General features: G+C 43.2%; 1 protein-coding gene across 11 annotated transcripts in view; it reads right to left on the bottom strand.

Annotated features, from left to right (window-relative positions):
- Positions 1-26012, bottom strand: part of PCDH15 (protocadherin related 15) — a 1072490-nt gene that overhangs the window by 213790 nt on the left and 832688 nt on the right. For all 11 annotated transcript variants that reach the window (XM_068951042.1, XM_068951049.1, XM_068951046.1 and 8 more), the window contains 4 exons: positions 23098-23253; positions 10646-10765; positions 6282-6392; positions 3359-3529 (listed from right to left, as the gene is read on the bottom strand). In XM_068951042.1, the coding sequence (XP_068807143.1) occupies positions 3359-3529; positions 6282-6392; positions 10646-10765; positions 23098-23253 (558 nt within the window). The remainder of the gene's footprint in view (positions 1-3358; positions 3530-6281; positions 6393-10645; positions 10766-23097; positions 23254-26012) is intronic.

Here is a 26012-nt window from a genome sequence, read left to right as displayed (position 1 = left end):
CAAAGAAAAGAATTACTTACTAGACTGAATCAGACACAGAAACAGTGAAGAAACAAAAAGAAAACTATCCAAGCAAGAAAATATATACAGTTTTCTTGGAAAGTGAAATTCAGTTACTAAGAATATAAACACTCCTAGAGAGGAAGGACAGCAACAGCTAAGACACTTGAAAATACTTGGACCAGCTACTTTCCCCTCCTGGAAACATCTAAAGCAGCTTTCTCCACTGCCCTGGTGGGCCCTGGCTCAGCCTCAACGGGTACGAGCAAATCACTGCTGCTCACTTACCGCAGGGTACAGCGCTCCAAGCGGCTAACGTGCTATGAACACATCCCCCAAGGTTGTCCAGCTTCTTCATCCGTACTTGGAGCTTCCGCCTTCTTTCCCATGCTGCAGGAGCACCTCACAGCCATTCACAGCATCAGCAGTACAGAGCTCTCACTAGATAGCGCTCCACATCACTTGGAGCAGATCTGCTAAAATTATTAGTGCTGCCACGCGTCAGATCCAGTCTCCAAAGGCACTATGTAAACCTTGATATCGTTTTTGGGGAAAATCAGTCGCTTCCCTGGCAACAACCCATTAAGATTGCTTTTCTATCCCTGGCAGCCAGAGCCCACAGATAAAGCACACCCCACAGGGATTCCTCACTGCTGATGGATCAAACCGCTTTAGAGCTTTTAAAGGAAAGACGATTATTAATTTTTTTTAACCTCTGTAAGCTCATGGATAGGGGCCAACAAAAGATGATTCATCTTTTAAGACTAAAAGATACATATCATTCTTATCATTACATTCCATGTGCATAAACGCTCTACTTCACACATCAGTTTGGCAGACATCTTGCCTTCGAAGGCAGGACTTCTTTTCCGGCTCCTGCTTCTGAATAACTCAAGCTTTAAACACTCCTCGTTCTAGATTCATTTATATTCCTTCTAGCGTTCTTTGTAAAACATAAATAAATAAAATGATGAGGTTGGACTAAAAAAAGCCTTTTAGCCTGTGTAACGGCTACTATTTAAAACAAATACATCAATTAGCGTTCTGTCCTATTTGACTCAAACATTATAGTAGTAAATTATGATCTTCCTAAAAAGACAAAAAACACCCAAGCAGGGCAAGTAACTGGACATAAATTGTTCTGAGGAACCTATCAGTCGTCATCGGAGCTGAGCGTCGCAGGTACCGCGGGTAGCTCGGGCCTCTCTGCACATCATCATGCTGCGGCTGTCGGAGAACATGTAACATCTGAGGCTTCACTGGCCAAATCTCTTTATGCATCGTATGCGTCTTCTAAATGTATCCTTGTTTAGAAGTAAATATTTGAGGTACGATGTTCAAATTCTGAGTTTAAATATCCTTGTCTTTATGGAAACAGCTGAGACGCTACACAAACAGATAAACATCAAGTCGCAGCGAGTTTATCAACCACACTGTTTTCTCATCTCATCTATCAGATTATCCAAGGTGCAGTCTGACGTAAAAAAGCCAAAAAGCAAACAAAAAATGCTGGCGGCTTACCAGCGCGTCGCTTGCAAAGTTAAATGGCAGTACCTTGCAGCTCGGCACCTCGGCACCGTTCATGCTGTTGCTAGCCGAGACGCTCTCCTCCAGACACCGCTTCGTGCGTGCCAGCGCGCATGACCCGCCCCGAGGGCAGGGAAGGGGACAGAGCTGGGCTCCTTCCAGCTCTGAGCGCTGGATCAAGAATATCGTATGACTGGCATTTTATCTTAAGGTACAGGCAGCTCTGCTGCCTCTCCTAGCTCTGTAACGAGAGCTCTCCGTTAAGCCTGGGCAGATAAAACAGGGCCACAGTTGGCGTGCTTGGCGTAGTTCAGGTAGGCCGGTAACCTTCAGGACGTACTGGCCTTAAAACAACACTAAGCCCAAGCCAAATTAAGGTAAAACTCGACATAAAAGCATTTATCATTTTTCTTAGGAAGAGCTTCTCCGCGAGACCCAAATCACCACCTCCTTTGGAGACGGGCATCAGACCCAATCCTCCACCAGAAACTACCCAAGGGTTCCCGACTGATTTACATCTCCCGCCCTGAAACGTGGCCCAGCTCTCCCTCTCCCAGGAGAGGGACCAATCGCCTGTCTCAACCACAACAGGCCTCATCCCTCCTCGAGGCTGCCCCAGCTACTAAACCCCAGCCGGCATCACAAACTCGGACGGAAGGAACGGCTGAACCACCACGCATTAGAGCCAATTTCAGCCAGTCCTGAAATAGAGGAAACAACTGCAGGAGACTTCAAAACCCACCGAGCGCATCGTCTGAACCAGCTGGCTGGGGCAGACGTGGCGCACGGTTCCCTTGCTCGAGTGCTTTTGCAGGCAAACCTGCTGCTGCCCAGGGGGACGCTCACTGGGGAGCCACAACCATGGTCAAGGCCACACTGGGGCAGAAATAAATAAGGCATCGAGGGGCGAAAACAGCAACGTACAGTGTACGGTAGGACCCTGAGGCCTGAGAAAGCAGGAGCCTTAATGCTTCAGGTGACAAAGACTGCGCGGCACAGAACGGCAGGACAACATGTCATTGCAAGGTGGAGAGTGGCAGAAACCTCCACGGGAGTGATTTAGTCCGTTCCTCCTTCGTATAGTCTTAAATACTCTAACCAAAGCCATATCTCAGTATCAATTAATCAATAATTTCATATAAAACAAATCCCCCGACAGCACACCGTTTCCTCCGCCGCAGAGAGGCAGGTGAGCATCTCTGCTCCTACCAGGCAGCATCTCTGGTAAGGCTGGGCAGTTGATTTCTTCTTGCACCAAGGTGATGAAGCTCTCGCCTCCTCTTGCGATTCGTTGGGCACGTTCCAGTGCAAAACGAGCCTTTCACGACCCCTCACCCCCATGCCAATGGGCGCGTTACCCGGCATGTTCAATACAAGCATCTACATGCAATGAACGTGTTTATCGCCTCTTGACTGAAACCAGACTGAACGATGATTGATTTTTGCGGAGACGAGCAACTAGCTCCTCAACCCCCAGAAGTGTTTCTCCTAAGCCCTGTCACAATCCTGAAGGGAATAACATGGGAAGTGCCTCCTCAAAACTTTTCAAAGGCACTTCAAGAGTAGAACGGGGACAGACCTGGAAAAGCACCTCTCCAAAGTTCCAATTCCTTTGAGCAAAACTCAGCCCTCGATAAACGGGCCGTTTGCCGTTGCATGAAAGCGAGAATTTCACTGTCTAATCCCGCACGTATCTTACCGTGTTTCTGTTCTATTTAGCACCTTACAGAAAGCATGTGCCACCTTGCAAGTTGTAGTTCTCAGTCGCGTCCTCAGAAAAAGAGGACGCTAGCTTAGAAGGAAGCGAGAGAGAAAAATCAGGAGGACTTACAGGATCAGTCAGTTCCGGCAAACTCGCTTGGTAGGTGAGTGGTCTGCAGTCCCGCGTGTTGTTCACCAAGACACAAGGAAGAAACATTGGTCCCAAATCATCCCCGTCGAGCACATCCACCGTGAGGGTGGTCGTACTTGTTCGTCGCTCGTTAAGGTTCTGGGCTCGGTCCTGTGGAGGAAACGGGTCACTTCTGGTATAGTTTTACGCGTTCAAGATCCGCAAAAACAACCTCAGAGCTAAGGGCAAAATGCATAGCTGGCACAATCATGACAATTACAGGAAACAACCAATTACAGAAACTTCAGCTTCGTAGCTACTCTTCTGTGCTACGTACAAAAAACGAACACGGGAAGCTTTTCTAACAGGCAGCGGAGAGGACTCCGTCCAGCTCTTTGCACCACAATTTAAGAAGGATTTAGGCTCAAGTGGAAAAAATCAAGAGGAGCACAGTGAGAGAGACCTACTATCTCCAAACTGTACTCTGTGGTTAGTCCAGAGAGTGAACTGTATTGTTTGTGTGTTGAAAAGGTGAAAAATAATTTGGTCCTCAGGAAAGTAGCTGTGATACTCCAGCCAGGAAAATCTTCATGCTACAAGACAGGTTTTTTTCACCCTATTACAGTTTGGGGTTGTTTTCCGTTTTTGTTTTTTGTTGGTGGTGGTTTGTTTTAATCGTTGGCTATAGGACATACTACTGAATTATTGCCACACTTCTCTGCATCTCCCTTTTTTCTTTCTGGACATCAAAGCCACTTTCCGGAAACGCTGTGAACAAAAAGTATCTCTCAACACTGACCAGTGAACACACTAGCAACAAGTTTATCTTCTCTTTCTTCTGTTGTTATCAGAGCAAAGTAATAGCGACTCTCCAACACTCATTTCAAAACAGTGGAATTATAACTGCTTTTCATTACAAAAATAAAATCTTTTGGAGGGAATACGGGTAATAAGCTGAAGTCTTGTCCTATGACAGGATAACATTAAAAAAAGTTTTTTCTCTTTTCTATCAAATGAAAAGTCACGCTGTTTAATATCAGCATCTGTGTAATGGGAAAACAGGTTGTTGCTTTTTCTGAATCAGATTGGATTTTTTTTTTTTTTTTTTTAAAGGAACTGTTTTTTTCCCCCCCTTGTTTGCATTGCACTTGGAATGTTTTTACAGTGAGTAAATATGGGAATTTCTGACATTGGCTTTCTTCATGGTCACTGGTAAGAAAACAACGCCAGCTCTAACGAGAAGTGAAGCAGCCTGCGTTGCCAACTAATCTGTTCGTATTTACATTCCCCCACTACGGGCCTTTGAGTAACACTGGGTCAAAGCACAGACCTGGGATAATTAATTTCAGGTATTATCTTCAGGATGCAAGAACAGTAAGTGATCACTGCTAATGCAGTCAGTGGAGTGAAAGTATGAGTGCCTGTAAATACAGCAAAGGGAAACAATCAAGTGCAGCCTGCAGGACTTCACAGAATGAAATATAAAAGAAAGCATAGGGCAAGCTCTTGAGAAAGGTTACGGAGCTTCATCAGAGCCTTCCTCTGAGATCTGGTTTCTCCTCTGTGAGCACTCAGAAGTTTAGTGAGCTCAATGCTCATTTGGGTATATCTGAATTTTGAGGAAATGCATGGTCTTGCAAGGCATTTCTATTAGGCAAGTTGCCCCATTATAACTATAATACCAGCAACTATCAGCATAGCCCCAAGTCCCAAATTCAAGGTCCTAACAATTTACCACGCGAGGACATATACTGAAAGCTGCACTGCTGTGCGCCGCATCTTTCGTGAGCCACCTTCCTCTACAAAACGTGACTTGCTCAGCTACCCCAGCTACTTTTCTTGCAAGGCACAGACTCACGGAAAGCTCTGAGTTCAAAGGAAAAGAGCTAGGAGCATATAGGGGTGATCCACAAAATAAATTATTAAAAAAAAAAAAAAAGAAAAGAAAGAAAAAAAAGGAGGAAAAAACCCCACCACACCCCTGTTTTGAGCCCTCCCATATTCCTGTTTGGGAGATCAGTAAGTAACGTTTCCCGGGTAAAACACGGCTTGTTTTAACAGCTGTAACTCTGTGGGCCAGGAAGGCTTTCTAGACATGCCTAAGTGCAAAAAGCATTTAGAGGCACCCTCCGCACCTACCGGGGGGAGTGCTCGGCATACCACAAAACGTGGAGAAGAGCGGACTGCACGGCCTTAGTAAAACGGATAACTCTATCAAGAAATGCAACTGCTAGAAGTGGGTGAATTCACGAGAAAAAAAGTCTTCATTTCAGAGCACCCTCGTTTTCCCACAAATAAAGTCCTGTCGTAACAGCCGTAAACACCACAGGAAGAATTCTCACCTGACCTATTATTAGAAACATCAAGAAAGAAAAAAGCTTTCACTGCTTTCAAGGGCACCAAAAACTCTGACGACAGATGTATTAGCTGCAGTTCAAACATCACTTCTATCCTCGGCACGCACTATCCGCTCCCCTACCCACTCTCCAAAAACCTTTAAACGCACATGCAGTAGGACTTGAAAGAAAGAATCACCTCGGTACAGAAAACTGCGTTTCACACCTGAAGGATACAGCCAAACTGTATCCGTTAAACTCACCGGAGATCAAATTAGAATCACTAGACGTGTTAGAACATGAACACTTAGTGACACCAAAACGCGCTTTTCGGCATAGGCTATACTTAACACATACAACTCATTTCTTGTGCTGAAAAGGTTGTCTTCCTGCACATCCCGGGCAAGCTTTTTTAGCCACTAACAACATGTCCAAGCTTTCCAAAAGAATAAGTACCTAGACAGATCTCGTTTCAGATTTTGGCAGCAGCCACTTCAGCAAGGTTTTACTTTTCCCTGGGAAAATCTCAATAACCAAACCTGGAAAAGACCAACGGTGCCAACAGCCGTTTTTAGAGCTCTACTTACATTTGCTTGAACGACCACAAAGTATCGTGTCTTTTCTTCGTAATTTAGTCTTTCCCGTAAAACCACTGCTCCGGACAAAGTGAGAGGAATGTCAAAGGTCCTGTTGGAAGTCTGCAAAAGTTAAGACAGTAAAAAAGAGACTCAACAGACTTGAAACCACGAACTGCCACGGGCTCACGAGCCGACATCTAACGATCCCCATCTTCCCCGTACTGCTAGCCTGAATCAGCAGCAGCACATGCAGAAAAGCTTCTCCTATCTGCCAACAGGCAAAGTTTTCTCTCAAGAGAAAACACTGTCAAGGTGCAAAGTACTAGTCTTCCCTTAAAAACATAACAAAGACATTTTTTTCCTCTAATGATTTAAAGTTGAAACATCAGCTTAAATTGCAAATTGTTTTTCAGGATATGAGTGAGAATAAACATACATATAGTTAAAAATATATATATATATATGAAAATCTATGCAAACTACTTTTCCTAAGGCAAAACAGGAAATTAAGATAGAGCTTGCTGTGGAAGGAAGACAGGAAAAGCCCAGTAAGGTTAACTTAAAATATCCTCAGGGATATTTTAACACTGTCCTGAAAAAGTTAAGTCTTAGCTTTTGTAACCTTGGTTTGTCTTCCCAGATAGAGAACAACTACAGGCATTGAACGAGAAGAGTTCATGAAGAGCGCGTGCCCCGAGAACGAGCGGTTCTCATCTGGTCTCCTGATGACTTGCAGCTTTTGCCCCAAGTCCCTCTTTTTTCTTCTTCTTTTTTTTTTTTTTTTTTTTTTTTTAAAACGATGCTTGCTCAGGTAAGTAGGGAGGTGGTGAACTACGCCCGCGTCCCTCTGCTCAGTCGGCAAAACTACTGCTTCTGCTACAGCTCAAACCGTAACGAAGCTTCAAGGCAATTAACAGGTGCGCGCAACACTGCCACATCCCAGCTGCGTTTCCATCCCATACAGAAATGGGCCGGGGCAAAGCGCATGCTGAAAAATCAGTACCGAGAGCTCCTTCTGGCTTTCTGGCCGAAAGGCAACGCTATGGCGCCTGCTTACGACAGGAGAACAACACTGGGTCTCCGTGAAAAGCTTCACGATACAGACAACAAAACACTTTTGCTCGTAATTCATAATACAGCACATCCACTGGCCCCTAAATTCCTGGGAAAAACACTGAAAAGAGAGCAACAAGACCACCTAATTTAAGATGGTGGAATCCAATGTTTTCTGAAGGCTAAAAGCTGCAAGATGGCCAAGACCGCTGCCTGGGCCCAGATCTACCGAACTAGATTTAAAACTAGCCTTTGGGGAAAGAAGAAAAGTCATGTACAGGTCCTTCAGCCCCATTCCCTAAAGAGCAGAAAGGTAAGTGCTCTACACGCTCTTTATTACAGGTTGGATGCTAAGGAGCACAAAACTAGTTCAGGAATCATGGCTTTCAAATTCAAAGATTTTAGTGATTTACAAGGCTTTTTGGGCTACAACACACAGATTATAAACAAGATAATTAAAAAGAATAATCCCTTCTGTATCAAAACGGGGCTTAGGGTGAACAACTGGGGCTGGCAGGGACCTCTGGAGATCATCCGGCCTCTGCTCAGAGCTGGGTGAACTTCAGCTTGTCCAGCGTCTTTGCCAGCTGAGGTCTGAACACCTCTGAGGATGGAAGTTTCACCACCTCTGGGCCTCTGCTCCAGTGTTTGGCCACCCTCACAGGGGATCCCCCCCCCCCCCCCCCAAAAAAAAAAACAAAACTTTTCTTCAGAATTTCCCATGTTGCACAAGGTGCCACCACGCAACCATTACCATTCCTCCTTCTCCTGCACACCTCCGAGAAGAGTCTGGCTCCCCCTTCTCCGTAATAAGCGTCAGACAAGCTGAAGCCAGTAGGAAGATTTCTCCCATGTTTCTGCCCTGGCCGTATCACCAGAAGCTTTTCCGTCCTGCGGAACTGTGCAGTACACCCTCGCTACAACCACCTCTGATGTTCAATCAGACACCACTCCTTGGGTGAATCTCCTCAGCGGATAACTACACAGATGTTTTTACTGCTGCTTTCACTTAGTTTTGATGTTAAATTTACAAGGGCGAAAAGCACTTTTCTTGTTCGTGCTTATTTTATATTTATATATAATCTAGGACCACCCCTACACCCAGCCCAACCCACAGCCTTTTCTGTTCCGCAGGTTAAAAAGCGGGGGCACTGCTGACCTATGCTCCCCCATTTCAGTCTGGTGTACAAGTCGTCCGGACAAGAGAATAAAAATCTCTCTTGCATTTTCGATCTTCACTTGTGCCGGTGTACAGACGAGGGGGCGACTTAGCTTCCATAACAGGTTAATTTTAACTGGCATCTTTGTCGTAAGAGAAAAGGCCCCTGAGGCGGGGAGCCGACTGCTCTACGCCCTATCACTTCTCTTTTGCGTCCTCCGGAGGTTTACTAACAGAGCCGTGGTGTTTCCAATGGCCCAAGAGTGAACGAATCCAAGGCGACAGCACGCCCTCGCATCCACGCACACTTCTGGCACGTCACATGAGCTCTCCATGGACACTTTGCAACATCAATCCTGCGAGCCTGACACCGCACAGACAACAGTTTTTGCAAATTTTCTTGTGGCCATGGCAAGGTACCGTTGTGTATACTCTATGAAAAGGCAAAGGGACTGTCACCAAGAAACAGTTCATTAACTGCCCTGATAGAAAGATGGTATGTGAAAAAAACAGCCTAGCAAAAGTGCTAGGCATATTCTCTAACTCCTGGTAAATTTGAGATGTTTTATTTTGTACCCTCACAAAATATAGTCACATAATACAGGGAATCTCACTAAAATTAGCTGGTAAGGAGGGAGGCCAGATCTCAGGCTGAGGACACGTTCATCTCAATAACCTTCAGCTATAAATACAGTCCGGGGACATCAAAAATTCACTCTGTATAAAGTGATGAACCCACAGATCCTGTGCTAGTAATTTCACTCATTTGAGGAGCCCCACTGAAGGCAATGGCAGAACTCCAAAAACTGCTGAAGTCTGCACATTAACTGCCTTACTAAGAAATTACTTTCTATTTTGGGTATATTTGGCATTACCTCATTTTAAAATTATTAACCGAGCAGAAAATTCCCGTCTCTGTATCTCAGTTCCACCTTTGGCAAAAAGGTGCTGCCTGTTTGCAAAGCAACGCTTCTCAGCAAAGATTACAGCTTGGCGCTCTGCAAAATTTCTCAAGCACACTTCTTTGGCCTCAAGATACGCAGAAATAGGTATTCGGGTAAATACTATTCCTCTGTGCGCAATCGTACAAGATTAAAACTTACCCTACTGAAGAGTAAAAGAGTTAAGTTCTTAAATCATTAATGCACATCAACGTATTCCATCAACGTATTCCCTGATACTTTCAATGTTATATCAGATTTTACCTGCCAAGTCTAATTCGGAAGCTGTTTAAACTCTTGTTGACCTCAGCAGACATAGCACTAACTGTTCATGTCGTGTACAGCTTAAGCAATGTAAATTAAATCAAAAGTGGCACATCTCTATTTTCTACTTCAACTGAAAATCGCATTTCCTTTTTCCACAAAACCGTTTCTTCTCAAGTTCATCTTACACAAGAGTAAGGAATTTTAATGAAAGGTTACTAACTCTATATGCTACATTTTTTTCCCCCCCCCTCGTTTGAGCTCACACATCTTAGGATGAATACATAACCGGGTTAGTCTGTTTTCACAAACGTTCATACCAGCTGACCCAGAGTGTGTCTGGGTGCTTCTAGCCCACGGCAAGACACCTTAAGTCAACTAAACAGGGTTGCTAAAATTGCCTTGATTTTGCTAAGAAAATGCATAGAGACACTTAACACAACCTCTACGCGCAATAATTTGCTGTAATAGCGGAAATCATGCATCTGAACCTACAGGGCATTTAGTCTGCTACTTTAACCTGTTTGTCGCTGAAGGTATGTGTTTGCTTGCAGAGACAACACCTACGCATCACTACTGATTCATTAAAATACTATATAACCCTCTATAAAAAACCGTTTTCCCGATAGGAGTGGTTCCATTAAAAAAAGAAAAGTCACGTCCTTTTCGACAATACCTCTGCTGTGACTATGAATATTTCTTACCTATGAATATAGTAAGTGTAAATGCCTAAAAGTAAATGCAACAACTTCTCACGGATGGAAAATCTGTGCCAAAAGTGACGATGTGTGCGAGTAACGCTGGAGAAAGCAGTGGGTTATTAATGACTGAATATCCTAAATCAGGCAGGAAGTTCTCAAGTTCAGAAATCCTTTATTGTGCCCAACACTAACAACCCCCTGGCTCATCTGCTGCTCGCAGGCCACTACGCGGACGCTGCGCGAGCCTGCACTTGCCTTGTCGTTGGGGTTGTACTGGATGACATATTCGATCTGCCCATTCGGCCCGTCATCAATGTCCGTAGCACCGCTGTTTCCAGAAAATCCCGTGAAGATGGTTGTTCCCACTGGAGTTAACTGCAAGCACAAGGGAAGATGAGAGACCTTTTAAAACCCTGAAAGGTATGCAAGAAGCAAGAAAAGCAGCATTTGCAAAGCTAGTCTCTAAAGCAAGGCTGACCATCTCTCCTCCCCTTTATGTGGCCTGGGAGCTCATGAACAGACAGATGTTTAGACACAAAATGAACATAACCTGCTTCAACTGACATTATGGGTCATACATAAAACAAAACAGAAACGTCCATTTTTATTTCACAGCTCCTCTGTATCGGGACAGCATCCCGTGTGTTTGTTTAAAAAAAAAAAAAAGATGCCGCTGAAAAAAGTCTAAGTAGTGAAGGTATTCAAGTAATAAACAATACAAATGGTAAAAATTAATAAAAGCTACTTTTTCAGACTAAGCTAAGAAGAAACAACACCATCTGCAAAAGTAAATAGGATTTATTCAGCAATGGCTTCCTGGGACGTGAACGTGGCCAGATAAACATTATTACACTCAAACATAGGCACAAAGAGAGCTTTATGACTTTGAATAGAGAGAAGACAGATGTCGCTTTTCCCAATATTTTGTTGCCAGCCATCGACTACCTGTGAAATTACACTTTGAAAATGTGTTAATTCACAGTTTAGGTAAACAGCATGAAGTCAAGGGTCACTGACACCAAGCACAAAAGTCCAACAGACTTTCTGGGAGTCATAATTTCTGAATTTTAATATTTAAACCCAAAAAACAAATGAACACACTGTTCTGCACTCAGCATGGACATTGCTATTGCTCACAGGCACGCCTCCTGCTGCCCCTTCGGCTATACGCCAGAACTTCTGGCTCTTAAATTCACATCAAGACCCACCCTTAACCCTTTTTCCTTTCCTCCCAATTTCACAATAACGTATTGCACATTAAACGTATAGGGTCCAACAAGATTGGAACTTTTGCAAAAAAGAGGAAAAGGCCAAGGAAAAAGGGCCATTCAAACACGGGTTGCAAACGCAGACCATCCTATTTCACATTTTGTGGTTCAACACCACGCAGCAAGTAACTACAAACTGCTGCTTTTCGTCATCTGCTTCTATGTTCATAGCTCCCGGCCTTGTTCATAAAGACGCTAATTACTGAAGGAGTTTAACGGCTCACAGAGTTACCTAAGAAATATTCTACGAGCTGTGAATACTGACGCTTGGGAATAAAACCCACCGACTCTGAGAAAGCGTTTCAGATAAACCACGCGCAGGCCTTAATTTCTACTATTTGTGTTACCTATACATATGCCACGATGCAAAAACCGCGTATGCGTCTTTTAGCTACAAACTTGACTCGCTTCCTACTGGCACAGCTCGTAAAAATGTTACACGTGGATCTGGGAAGCTGATTTTTCCCTGGTGCCTCCTCAATGCGGTTTGTCAGTCAGTCTCCACGGCGAGAACTACAGCTGGGGCAGCGTGAGAGGGGCTCCGCTCCGTATCTCTGTTGCAGAAGTAGCCTTTAAAGAATCTAAGGAAGCAATTATCTGAGAAACCTGAACGTTGGCTAACGGTACAAAATCAGAGCTAAGCGTCATAAAGCAAGCAGGATAGCTTATCGCGTAACTATTAAACCTTTCTTAAATGGTCAGAAGAACAAAGCAACTTGACAAGCAATTGGGATGTTTTACAGTAGTATTCCCCCCCGCACCATAAATAAAAGACTGTAGGGTTAATCCTTTTGTTAAAGGCTGCAGCTTCATAGAAGAAACAGAAGGATGATGGACAAAATGGAAAGAGACAGTTTTGGAGAAAAAAAAAAAAATCAGAGACTAGGTTTATAACAGGCTGGAAAGCGGGGTGTTAAGCACACTATAAAACCCTGAGTTCATTAACTGTCTTGCTGGATGAGGCTAGCTACAAGGAAACACATATTTCTTACTACTTACTCTACAGGAGTGTACTTTGCTGGACCCCTGGAGCTGACTGCAAGACCAGTGTGCTCTTTGAAAGAAGAGGTAGTTATTAGATGAAAACAAATGACAGATCTCCCCCCCCCCCCCAAAAAAAAAAAAAAAAATCTTCCTAATGTTTGTCTACACAACCATGTTACATCCGGGCCGTTGGACTGTTCTCCTGACAACTAATACAGTTTGTCCAGCTCCCGTTCTAGGAGGATACTACAGCTTGGAGGGGCAAGGTATTTCAGGGGGAGCTCCCGCTCAGCATCCCAAGGTGCCTAGGCCACCCCAACAGGGTGTCCTAACAGCTGCCAAGAAGCTGAGGGCTGGGCTTGTGAAAGTCTTCAGGAGCTGAAGAACACAGAGCGCTGCCTGGGTTGAATTTCCAAAGAGCATAAATGCTTCGTTTCCACCGAGTACAGCCAGTAGCTCCACACAGCAATAGTCACTACTTATTTGCTCCATTTCATCCACAGTAGCAGTATCAGGTTCCTGCTTAATGATGGCTAGCATAAAAAGGCTCCAGCACTGTATGTAGACCATATTGTTAAGCAATAACAAAGGAGATAGTCATAAAAAGGAATTAGTGGTAAACACCACAATTGCAATTGCCCGTTCTTACTGTAAAAGTCAAACCTAAACTGTCCGACTGAACGTACTGCATCCAAAATAACTGACCACAGACGCACACACCTTCACGAATCTAACATATAGGCTTCTAGGTGTATCTGCATTTTCTTCTATGCAATATAAACGACATCAGACGTGAGACTGAATCAATTCCCAACCGCTAACCAGTCCTGAAAGTTAGGAAAAAAATCAGCACTCAACTTTACAGGCTGCCCGAGATCTCACATTAGTGATTAGTGCACCTTCTGGAAAAATCCCAATGAGATCTTAACTAAACACCTCAGACCCCATTCATAATCGTTACAACATACAAAGCTGCGCGCTGTTCTTACACCAAGACCTCACATTGGGATGATTTACCGTTAGCCAGCAACACCACTCCTACCTACGTTTGTGAGGGTTTTCCGGCAGACCGCTGCCAGCCTTTGCTGTATTTTCGGAAGAATAAGGAGGAACAGCCATAAAAAAATTTCAAGTAAACTACAAGGACTAGGGGCAGCTTCCACTGCTGTTAACGAAAGTAAGATCTGAGTACGAGCGAGGAAGCTTTGTCAGGGAGCCCTGCTGGGAGGACTGGAAGTACGAAGACATTCTTACACAGTCAAGGGAACCCTCTTTTTCTTGTTTAACCTAAAGCCCATATCACAAGTGCCCAGATGACGCAGTAGCTAGCCTCACTACCTACACGTAATCTGCAAGTCATACATCTGAGAAATCTGCTTACTTGAACCTCTCATCATCTCAGCATCTAGTTGTCAGCTTGACAAACAGGACCACAAAACAAACATATTAAAACTTAATGCCCAAATTGCGCTGCATCAAAAAGCAGAAAACAAGTTGGCAGTGTCGTTTTATTAGGAAAACGCTTCACGCCACGTACCGTGACGTTCAAAATCCAAAACCAAACGCAAACAAATTCTGTAAGGTGGCTTTCCCGCAAAGAGCAGTGGACCAGCAATCTGATGGAGCTTTGTGAAAGTATGCTCCGCACTGAATACACACTGCACTGGGAAAGCTAGGGGGGAAATCTTCCCCAAACTAAGCAGAGCATTACTGTTTAACCAACAAATGTATTTTAGACATGAAACACCAATGGTACAGTAATTGTTTCATGTTTTACTGTGTATTTTAATGAAAAATTAATATGTAGCTCATATACAGGATGTTCTTAGCTTTCCATCAGATAAATTCCCCTCCTGCCACCAGTTTTCTTCAGCTAGCTACAGTGCAACATAGCTTATGAACTACTGATCGTCTTCTGAACAGGGAGACTAAGCAAACTACAAACTTCCTCCACTTTTCCACTGTGGGCTCTGGAGAAGAACACTGACAACTCAATTCAACCTAAAAAAAGGCCACTAATGCTTACATACCAATCAGTCCTCAAACCAATGATCACATTCGTTCTTCACAAAGTCTTCATAAAGGCTTACGTAGGGCTCAGACCAGTCCAAGTCACTGCTACGTCACCTTGTAGCAGAGATCCTTTACCGCCCCTCCCGTTACTCCGCTTTAGCTTCCACCTCAGTTCTTTCTCCAAACTTTGTCCTTCATATAGACTTTTCCTTTCTACCAACTCCTTAGACGCTGCTTCTACCGCTACCTTGAACATCACAAACGATGGAAGTCTCTGACTCCTTTGGAGCAGGAGCTCGGTTCCCCCATTTTGGTAAGCACCTTTACTACGGCACTACAAAAATCAGCTTCCCCCTCTCACACAATCTCACCTCTTCGGGCTGCTCCGTTTGATTTAATTAAGTATTGACTGGGCAAGGGACACATAGTCGCACTACAGGATGGAAACCCAGGCACAGGAACGCTCACTCCGACCTCTCTCTTCCATTTTAACAACAAATTCATTCCCTCCCAGATCTGGAAAACCTTCCTAATGATACCACTCAGTGTGCCTGAACAAACACAGCCTACATTAGCTTCAGTGAAACCACCTACCTCCAGTGAAGACTACTTCAGGCAAATTGCCAAACTGAGATGAGCTTAATATAAAATCCTGGCAGATATAAGATCTCACATAGCTAGTCAAGGTTCCTACTTGAACCAGGGCTCATTTGGTGTACAGAATCACAGAATGGCCGAGGTTGGAAGGGACCTCTGGAGGTCATCCAGTCCAACCCCACTGCTCAAGCAGGGCCAGCTAGAGCACGTTGCCCAGGATCACGTCCAGACGGGTTCTGAACATCTCCAGGGAAGGAGACTCCACTACCTCTCCGGGCAACCTCTGCCAGTGCTCAGTCACCCTCACAGTGAAGAAGTTTTTCCTCAGGTTCAGAGGGAAACTACCTGTTTGTGCCCGTTGCCTCTTGTCCTGTCACTGGGCACCACAGAGAAGAGACTGGCCCCATCCTCTCAACACCCTCCCCCCTTCAGACACTTACACATATTCATCAGATACCCTCCCCCCTCCAAAAGTCTTCTCTTCTCCAGGCTCAACAGGCCCAGCTCTCGCAGCCTTTCTTCAGAGGAGAGACCCTCCAGTCCGCTCATCATCTTGGTAGCCCTCTGCTGGACTCTCTCCAGTAGGGCCATGTCTGTCTTGTACTGGGGAGCCCAGAACTGGACACAGCACTCCAGCAGGTGAGGCCTCCCCAGGGCTGAGTAGGAGGGGCAGGATCACCTCCCTCCACCTGCTGGCAACACTCTGCCTAATGCACCCCAGGAGACCATTGGCCTTCTTGGCCACAAGGGCACATTGCTGGCTCATGTTTAACTTGCTGTCCACCAGCACTCCCAGGTCCTTCTCGGCAGAGCTGCTTTCCAGCAGGTCAACCCCCGGCCTGTCCTGGTGCATGGGGTTCTTCCTCCCTAGGTGCAGGACCTTGCACTTGCCTTTGTTGAACTCCATGAGGTTCCTCTCCGCCCAGCTCTCCAGCCTGTCCAGGTCCCTCTCAATGGCAGCACAGTCTTCTGGTATGTCAGCCACTCCCCCCAGTTTAGTATCATCAGCAAACTTGCTGAGGGTGCACTCTGTGCCTTCCTCCAGGTCATTGAGGAATACATTGAACAAGACTGGACCCAGGACTGACCCCTGGGGGACACCGCGAGCTACAGGCCTCCAACTAGACTCTGCACCGCTGACCACAACCCTCTGAGCTCAGCCATCTAGCCAGTTCTCCATCCACCTCACTGTCCACTCAGCCAACCCCCATTTCCTGAGTTTACCTGGGAGGATGTGATGGGAGACAGCGTCCAAAGCCTTGCTGAAGCCCCGGTAGACAACATCCACTGCTCTCCCCTCATCTACCCAAGTCATTACTTCAGCTAACTACTGTGAGGTGAAGAAGGGAAATTCTCCACGACTTGAAGACAACAGATCAGGTGGGATAACCTTCCAGTAACAAATCTGGAGACTAGGAACATGGAATATTTCTACAGAGGGGTCCTCAGCTCCTTTGCCTTGCTGCCAAAACTGGCTCCAGGAAAGTGTCACTTAACTGTCCCCAGAGGCCCAGTGGTCTCCCCTCCTCTTAGACATGCCTACTTCGGAGACTATCTTGGGGAGAAGTTTTGTTTCTCAGTATTAAACTTCAGCATCCCCTGCAAGGAGAGACTGAAGTTACACAGCAAACTACGCTTTGACTAGACTGAGCGTCTGATCTCATGCAGGATAAACTACAGGGATTTGTAAAGAAAAAGCGACAGCAGCATCAGTGACAGACAGTCAGGGGATAACGCCTGCAGGAATTCAACGCAGTGAAAAAGAACAGCAGCGACAAGAAGCAAGGAAGATTTCAAAAGAACGTAATTAAACAATTAGAGAGGAAATACAAACAATAAATCTTAGGCTTCCACAGTCAACACCTTTCACGCTTAAAAATTTTCTCCAACATGACTGATGTCTGTTCAAAATCTAGATACAGACAGGCATGCTTGACACTTTCATAAAACATTCTGAGAATAAATTATCCTATTATTGCCTATTTACAAAGTTAAAAATGGATAATTTCTCAGTGGCCCTAAACAGCAGAGCAAAGGAAGATTTACAGTTAATCATTCTGAGCTAATATACTTTTGATGATGTCTACCTGCAGAGATTAATTATTTCTATACCGTAAGGAAAAAGATATGAATAATTACACCAAAAGCAATAAAAATTCAGCACAGGTTATAATTCCCAGCAGCACAAAGCTGAAGCTTTAAGACAGCAGAAGTTCAAAAAAAAGCTACTCGCTTTGCAAAGGCTGCCCATCTCGGCTATTTTAAGGAAAGAAAATCCTCAAATTTTGGTTTCTAAGTGAAAAATTCTCATGAGCTATAGAGGTGTTGTGTGTCTACTACTGTAACACTGACTTTAAATGGCATTCTAGTAACTTCTCAAATATTTCCAAAGAAAAACTATCGCAAGATGCTATGAAGTTCATCAAAATATTTGTAATATTCAGGTGAGTCCCGTGTGAGAAATTAATGTGAAAAAGGAGGGCTTATCAATCTGCATTGGCTAGGCGTTAAGAGTTGCATTTAGATGAAACAAGGTTTGTTAATATAACTCATGCTTAATTAAAACATCCAAGCAACCCAAACTGCATCTTATAGCCATTTTCTGCTGTATACCAGCACAAGATTTTAGTTTCTCCTCCTGTACCAGGTTAAACGTTTTCAAAACGCGTTTTCTTTTTGTCAAAACTATGCGTTTGCCTACAGGGTGCTAGACGAGCCGCACATCTCTTTTGAATTTAAGCTTCACTATAAGCTTTCTAGACTTTTAGTACCTCGCTTTAATATACTGCAATATGTCATATCTGTAAGTTAACGATACGCGTGTTCAAATTTAACCCTAGGCTAATATCATTTTCATTGCGAATTTTTTCTGCATGAATACTTCGGTGACATTTTGACATAAATAAAAAGACGTAAAACAAGAAACAAAAGCAAATAGCCCTGCACAGCATTTCTAAAGATTAGAAAATATTTAGCATCAACCTTAAATAACATATTTTTACTTTGATGAGGGAGCTTCGTAAGCCTGTGGGTAGCATTCAGATTTGCTTTTGGCCAACAGACTCAAAATACTGCATTATGAAAAAGAGCGAGAAAGGGGAAAGGGAAAGCTTTGCTCCTGAAAAGGAGCACCTCTGCTTTCGGCACCTTTGCGGCTCCCAGCTCGCCGGGCTGCCGTGGGCTAAGGCAGCAAAAGGTCCCAGAGGCAGCCTGGCAAGCGCCGCTGCCCAAGCCGCATGTAGCCAAAATGCCTTTTCACAGCAGTGGCACTGGGCCATTTAAGATATAAATGAAAACAGCCAGTCTTGGCATTTGTAAAGCCTCTGCGCTGCTGTTTCTGTAGTAGCTGCAGCCTTAAAGTGATAATTAGCTTAGTTACTTGAGATGACAAAATAGCACTGCTTAAGAATTGTTTCCCAAATCTATCTTAAAACCCAGGCGACTGTAAATAGTCAATAGTTTAATTACAGCTTCATTTTCTCAACTACAGCTTATGCACAAAATGCCAATTAATTTTAAGCACATGGATATTCTCAGTCTGCAGTCGCCACTTGCTGTCATTGTTTAGGACCAGAGAGGACTGGTGTGCAGAGTACGTATAAAACATATACATATAGTACACAGTGTGCATTTTTTATATATATATGTACATATATAAATGAAGATTTAAGTTTCTTTTTCCTATTAATCTTAACTCACACTAGCTAATTCATTTGTAAATGCTCAGATTATCATACTTTGCTCAAAGAGCAGGTACAATTAATTTGGGAAAAGAGACATTTTAATTCCTACTATCAACTACAAAGTTGAACTGGAAAAGTCATTTTAATTGTACTTTAATTACAAACACCAGCACTGCCACCCAAAGCTCATCCAAGTCAAGCAAAGTCCATCAACCTTTAGCAAGTACATTAGAGGAACAGTTGTGCTGCAAGCACATATGAAAAGCCTGCACTTTCAATAGAATATTTAAGAGCCTCCTAAAAAAGAAATGTGCTCAATAAACACATAATGACCATTTTCATATTAGATGCAAAAGCCATTTTCGAACCAAGCCTGCACTGGAAGGGAACATTAACTTCTCTACACAGCTGAATCCTGGGTCACCTTTTGCAAACGTCCTGTATGCATGCAAGTAGCTAAAGGAGAGAAGAGAGTTTCCTAAGCATGATTTAACAACATGTAGAACAGACCCAAATCCCACCTCAAACCGTTATTTCAGATTCCCTTAAAAGCACTGTCTTTTCCTCATCAGTGTCACAGCACAGAAAAATCTTTTCTTCACATCTAAACAAGGCTGTAGGAGCAAATACCGTTATTATAACCTGTGCAGTAGAACGTCATATAAGAGGCCATGAAACACCTTGCATAAGGAAGGAAGGAACTGTGAGTTTTTCATAAAAGAGATTACATAGTTACAATATTAGTAAATGCACACTTTTTTCTAGGGATTTGGGATATTTGCCTTAAGGTACGCAGTTTTACTCGGAAAGCAACGCTTCCTGTTTCCTTGTCTTTACGCTCTTCCTCGAGCGCCTACACTGGGCTACTGCGAACCAAGACAGATGCCACCTTCCCAGTCCAACTTCATCTGGGCTTTCTAGAAAAATATGAGCTTAACTTTAAGCCTACATCTCAACGTGAAAACGGAGAAGAGATTAATGAAACTGAGATTTATATTGATATTACAATTATCCTCTGTTTCTCCCGTAAATTAATTTCAAAGTGTTGTGGACAATTCAACTATAGAAAGATTTCACATAAAAAGCATTCGACTTCTTTAAGCTATGATTTCCCCCTTGACATATCCGATATTGAAGAACTGTCTAATAAAATCAAGTCCCACTGCAATTATTTTGCTTCTGTCACGGGCTGCCTGTAATTATAAAACAGATTTGACTACTGGAGAAGTTTTCGTCCTAGATTTCACTCCCTACAAAAATCCATTGCAAGGCTAACATTTTTGCCCGGGATTTCCTTAGAAAAAAGCAGGTGCGTATGTAACGCATACCACACGTACAGGAAACCCGATGCTTTGAGGAAACACGACGCTCCCAAAGCGCACGCGGTCAGGCACGCGAGTTGTAAATCCAACGCTGGCTACCTACGTGCAGGTAGATTAAGTGGCAGGAGGAGAAAGTCTACCTGACGCTTCTCCTAAGCGCCAGTGCCTGTAACGGGATTATAAAGGCACAACGCACGCGCTCCGAGGTCACGCGCAGCACGGCCAGAGATACTGGCAGGATATATTGCCAAGCAGAATCCAGCAAAACATCTCAGTAATTAAGAAGTCCTCACAAATTCACAGGGGCAGAAGTTCCTGGCTAGAAAAACAGGAGGTATTTGTGATGCTCGGATGCATGGTAGCTGTAAAATAATAAAATCTACCTGCTCTTGGATTTGTCTCACATTACGCATGTAAGACGAGACTGCGTACTTTCCAGTTTACAAGGAAAGTAAAAACACAAGACCAGAGGCAATCAAAAAATAAGAACTCATTCTAGCACTTTCCTCCCGTTCAATTCACCGGAGACACTGCCAATTAGTAGCAGAATAAACTATCATTAAAAGATGTAATCACTCAGTAAAACCTTCAAGAAACTCTGAGATCCTTTGCAAACTTTTTTTTAATCCTCCCCTTGGTTAATTAGTGAGAACATTAACCCACCGGGTCCTGCTGAAGGGCACAGCGGTGCCCTGTCAGAAGTTATAAACATAACAGTGACAAAAATGAAACAAAGGAGCTAATTAAATCAGGATTGCAGCTGGTGGGAAGAACAACATTGCAGCTTCACCCAGCAGTAATGCAAATACATGACCACAAATACTTCAATCATTTTGCTAAAATTCTTAATGTGAATTATTTTAACTGGTCCATTTTTCTCTCTGCCTTTTTGGACTTGTCGCTGATTATAGCGGACTCTCATTTCCTCTGTATTACAATGCCAGTGTTTTAGTTGCCTTCAGTTTTACCGCAAAAACCACACCACTCTTGGAACTGATCTGGACCGCCTGTTTTCAGGATCAGAAACGGTCCTGCAAGAGGAATTTGCACTCGCTCCGTAAAGGCCAACTTAAAAACAACTTTGAAGCCCGACTAAGTCCTGAGGAGGACTTCATCGGCTTCATATGCACAGCACGTTGTGACCTCCGAGTTCAAGCAGTCAGAAACACCAGTGGAGAGGAGCGTTGAAAATTTTCATCTGTAGAAACATTTAAAAGCTCCGTGCGGATGGAATACACTGTTCTCTCACAGTTTCTGGGACTCTCTTGTTCACCTTAGAGATGTCATGTCAATTTAGCATGCGCTTAAAACATCTATAAATGAAGATCTAACAGTGAACGTCAGCTACGGCCCCATGTCCTGGCATTAAACTTTGTCCCTTAGCACCTGGTCAGGAGCAATCCTTCAAAAAAGCTCCAGCGCCAAGGTCACCACAAACCGCTGGAGCTGCTGGAAACGGAAGAGAGGTTCAAACAATTCCCCACCTTCTGCCACTGTTCAGATGTGGCCCCAGTCCAAGATCTGTTTCCCCTCCCCGCATACAAAGTTTCCCAGTTAGAAGATAAGCACGCTTAATTACTACTGCTTTTTGACCTAAGCGAATAAAGTTTAGACTTATTTTACCAATGAAAATTTTTTTTTTCCAGTGCTAAACACTTTACGTAAAACCACATCTGTCTTGATTGCTAAGTCCATTTTACAGGCAAGGGAAACCTGAAAAATTTTTCCTTAGAACTCCAGTGTTCGTTTCCCTTAAAATGGTGAGGTGAAACTCATGAAACAATAATCTTTTTTTTTTTTTTTTTTGGTAAAAAATGAGATTGTTCTTAAATTTACTCTCAAATTGGAATCGAAGACAAGGGACTTGGCATCCTTGGTCACTTGAAGCAATGCAGTGATTTTAACAGATCACAGACAAGTTGAAAATCCACTCCTCCCAAATGCATATAACTATGAAAAATTTTCCGAAACAACAATTCAGTTTTATTAAAACTAAATACCATCAAACCCATCACGATCTTTCACCCAAAAAAGAACAAGGACTCAATGCATACAGTGTATGTAGCAGCTTTAATTTCTGGAATTCCCTGATCATTCTTCCCATCTTAATCTTCGGGGGGGGGGGGGGGGAGAGACCCATCTGCGCTTTCCCATCTCCTTTGTACTGGTTATTTGCAAATTATTAAATCCACAGCAGAATCAGACAAAAGTAGCTATCAAGAGGAGGCAAGTTACATCCGCTTAAGAGAGAATCAAAACATTTCCATCCAGTAACAGAGACAAGTCCAACCCACAGCTTCTCCAGTCTCAGGCTTTCTCTTACTGAGCTCGCTTGTCTCTCCAACCATTCTAAAGACTTCAGTCCACAGACTTGTAACAGAGATACACAGCAACACAGTAAAGCTGCACTTTGCCAAACTCCAATATTGTTAAGAAAAACCTTTTTAACTATTTGCTCTGCATTTGTTTTTCATAAATACGTTGGTTTTACCTTCAGTTTTGTTGATGTCATCGCCCAAAGCAGTCAAACGTTTTGTAAACTGAACACAAATCAATGCTTTACTCACTGGGACAGGGCTTCAGGGTCTGGTTTCTTCTGTGATATGACAAGCAGCCTGAAGAAAAGCGCGTTTGTCTTTGCATTCATTAAGAAAAAGACAGAGCGGTTTATACGCTAAAAACGTAAAGTACGTGGCCTGCGCTGCATGTCTCCAAGGCAACACAAACAGGAGAGAGATTGTGGGGTTTACAATGAAAAGGGAAGGAAAGGCGCCACTCAGCAATGAACCTATACCACAGAAACACGAAAAAAAGGAAAAAAAAAGCAAGCCGTTTCTCACCTCGTTTACCGCCACATAGTACTGCCGCTGCTGGAACCGAGGCGAGTTATCGTTCCTGTCTCTCACCACGATCCGCACTTCGTGGTTGATAACGGTGCCAACTTTTTTGTTAACACACTGGACTTGCACCACAATGGACTGGATGGACATTGGCGGCTGCAAGTGAAAACATGTTTTCGTAACTCAGAGTCAAAATCTGAACCGTAGTAACAGGAGAGTTTAATTTCCCACTGACGTTAATACAGTCCAGCTTCACTGTCTGATCATCAGCCCGTCTGTGTCATATTTAATGCTCTGCTACGTCTGGATTAAAAAGCATCTTGGAGAACGCCCTTAATACAACTCACGTTGGCAATATTTCAGGTAGACCTGCATGTCTCAAAAAGCTGTATTTTGCAGTCTGAGCTCTGCCAGCTGTGCGTGCTGATGCAAAAACAAAAACAGGATTTACAACGCCCCAACAAAATTAGCCCTTCGTGCTCTCCTCGAGAACAATAAAACTGCATTATCTTTTAAGCATCACCTGATTGTTTAAAGACACCTAGAAAACGTCATACATTTTAACTTTTGTTAATATTTAAATTGAAAGGTCAAGTCACAGATAACCTCAATAAGCTACCAATTACGTTTGCCGACTAATTTAGGAACAACATGGTCACCTCTAAGGGCAGATAACCCACAGTCCAGCAGTTTCTACTCCTGTCAACTAACACCATATCATTCAGATATAAATATATCCCAAATACGATGAATGAATATAGAAGATACACATTTTTACCATAAATTATCTCATACGCAAATGCAATCTCTCATTGGCACAGATTCACCCCTTCTGTATCAAAGGTCCTAAGTTAAGGACATTTGTATAAGGTCCTAGGGAATCTGAAGGACCTAAACGTTAGCAGAAAGACTGCTAAACAGATTAGTGAGGGTTTAGCGGCTCCAAAATGCTGATGAATGGGCTTGACTAAAGGTCAAGACTGGAGCTGTAGGTCGGGGGGAAAATAAAAAAAAAAAAGCCCCATCTTCTTGTATTGACTCAATCTGCCAAAGCAACTATACCTTCTGCCAATCGCTACACCCAGAGCAAAGCCAGTGTTTGGATTTCCCCCCCCCCCTCTATTCAACATGGACAACTCAACCTACTAGACGCATTACATTCACTTCCACTGAGTTACGACGAGCCCCAGGGAGCTGCTCTTGAGAGCACGCTCCCGATGAAAACATCTATGGCGCGAGGCTCTCCGGAAAGGTTTCTCAGTCTTGGAGCATACATGTCGTCGTGACAGTCTACACTTATACAATTACTACTCCCAGTACTGAGTACGCAGATGACTCTGCCTGAACCTAAGAACGTATTTGGAATAACAGAATCAACTCTCAACACAATCCATTGCAGTATTAGACCTTAAGCACAGAGACTAATCACGACACAACTACTGGTATCGGATGTTAAAAGGTGTTTTGTATTTTTCTCGTTAACGGCTACTATTGCTTACCTGAGTTAATAAAACAATTATATCAAGAGCAAAGGAAAAGGCACCTCTGGTTGAAATGGAAATTCAGAAATATTGCTACAGAAACGTCGAGTTCCAGCACAGCTTTTATTCACGCTGCTGACCCATCGCAGCAAGTGCCAGTTTACACCAGTTTACACATTTGAAGTACCAGTCTGGCATGCGAAATTTTGACAGCCCGTTCAGATCTTGCATCTAACTCAGAGGGAGAGCAAGCAAGCATGCGAAGGCAGCAGCAGCACACCACCCCCCAAATCCATATTTATTAACCTCATCGTGGTCAAGAAAACAACAGCTCAAAAAGGTGATTTAAAGATGCCTATGAGGTACTCTGCTATACACAGTAAAAACAAACAGGTTTTTGCACTGAGAATCTAAGACCTAAAATTATACCGTAATGGTATTTCTGTATAATTATACTTAAAACATCTTCTAATTACTGCAATCCCTTGATTCACTGATATTTTCTCCAGTTTTGCTATGATGGATTTTAGAACCACAGGGCTTTCTTTACCTTTCCAGCTTTGATACTACTCAGTTTTTAAGCAATGAGCAGCCTTGGGAAAAGAAGGTTTGTTTTTTGCTTGCTTGCTTGTTTTTTAGAGTGGTGTTGAGATCATACATGAAACACCTCTTCTTCCCCGTTCCACCTGCAGATTTCTCTGCAATGAAGCATAGCATAAGCTTTTAACTAAAAGTCCGTTCACCTCTGCTATACTAATCTGCAGCTGCCTGGTGTCGTTCCACTTTTATCAGCGGAACTTCCCATACAGGCAGGAACATATCAAATAGTACCTTAAATTAAAAATGTAGTGTTATAATCTTCATTTATCATTCAGGTTAGCATTCTTTGCAAAAAATCTAAAGAGTTTTTAGGCTATCGTTGATGAATTTAAAACCCTATCAATATCATCTACAATTGTTAGCAATGTACAAGAAAAAACCAGTCAGTTGTAACAATAGATACGCAGATATATGAAGTTCTGAATTTGCAAGGCTTTTTTTTTTTTTTTTTTTTTTTTAAAAGGAACAAGCCAAAAACAGTTTATCACCTTTGTTAAAATATGACACAGCACAGGACCAACAATATGTTCACACGTTTGCAATTTCTGGTCAGTACTTAGATTTAAAAATCAGACCTTTAAACACACACAGCTAAATCTGGTATTTCAAGACAGTTCAGTGTAAATACATACTGGCAAAATAGGAACCCACTGTTTAGAACACTGAAGATATATTATCTAAACAACTTTTAGTAGTTTGTTACCTACAGTTCTGATTTAGCTCTACTCATCTTTCCCAGCTACTGAAGTTTTGGAGAACTTTGGAATTTTATCTGATTTTGTTTGGAAAAACGCATTGCCATTCTTAGGAAAAAAAAAAAGAACAAACAATGGA

Source organism: Struthio camelus, chromosome 7, assembly GCF_040807025.1.
Source record: "Struthio camelus isolate bStrCam1 chromosome 7, bStrCam1.hap1, whole genome shotgun sequence".
In the NCBI taxonomy this organism is placed as follows: Eukaryota; Metazoa; Chordata; class Aves; order Struthioniformes; family Struthionidae; genus Struthio; species Struthio camelus.
Note: the sequence above shows the minus strand (reverse complement) of the source record. Positions and strands in the feature narration are given on the sequence as shown.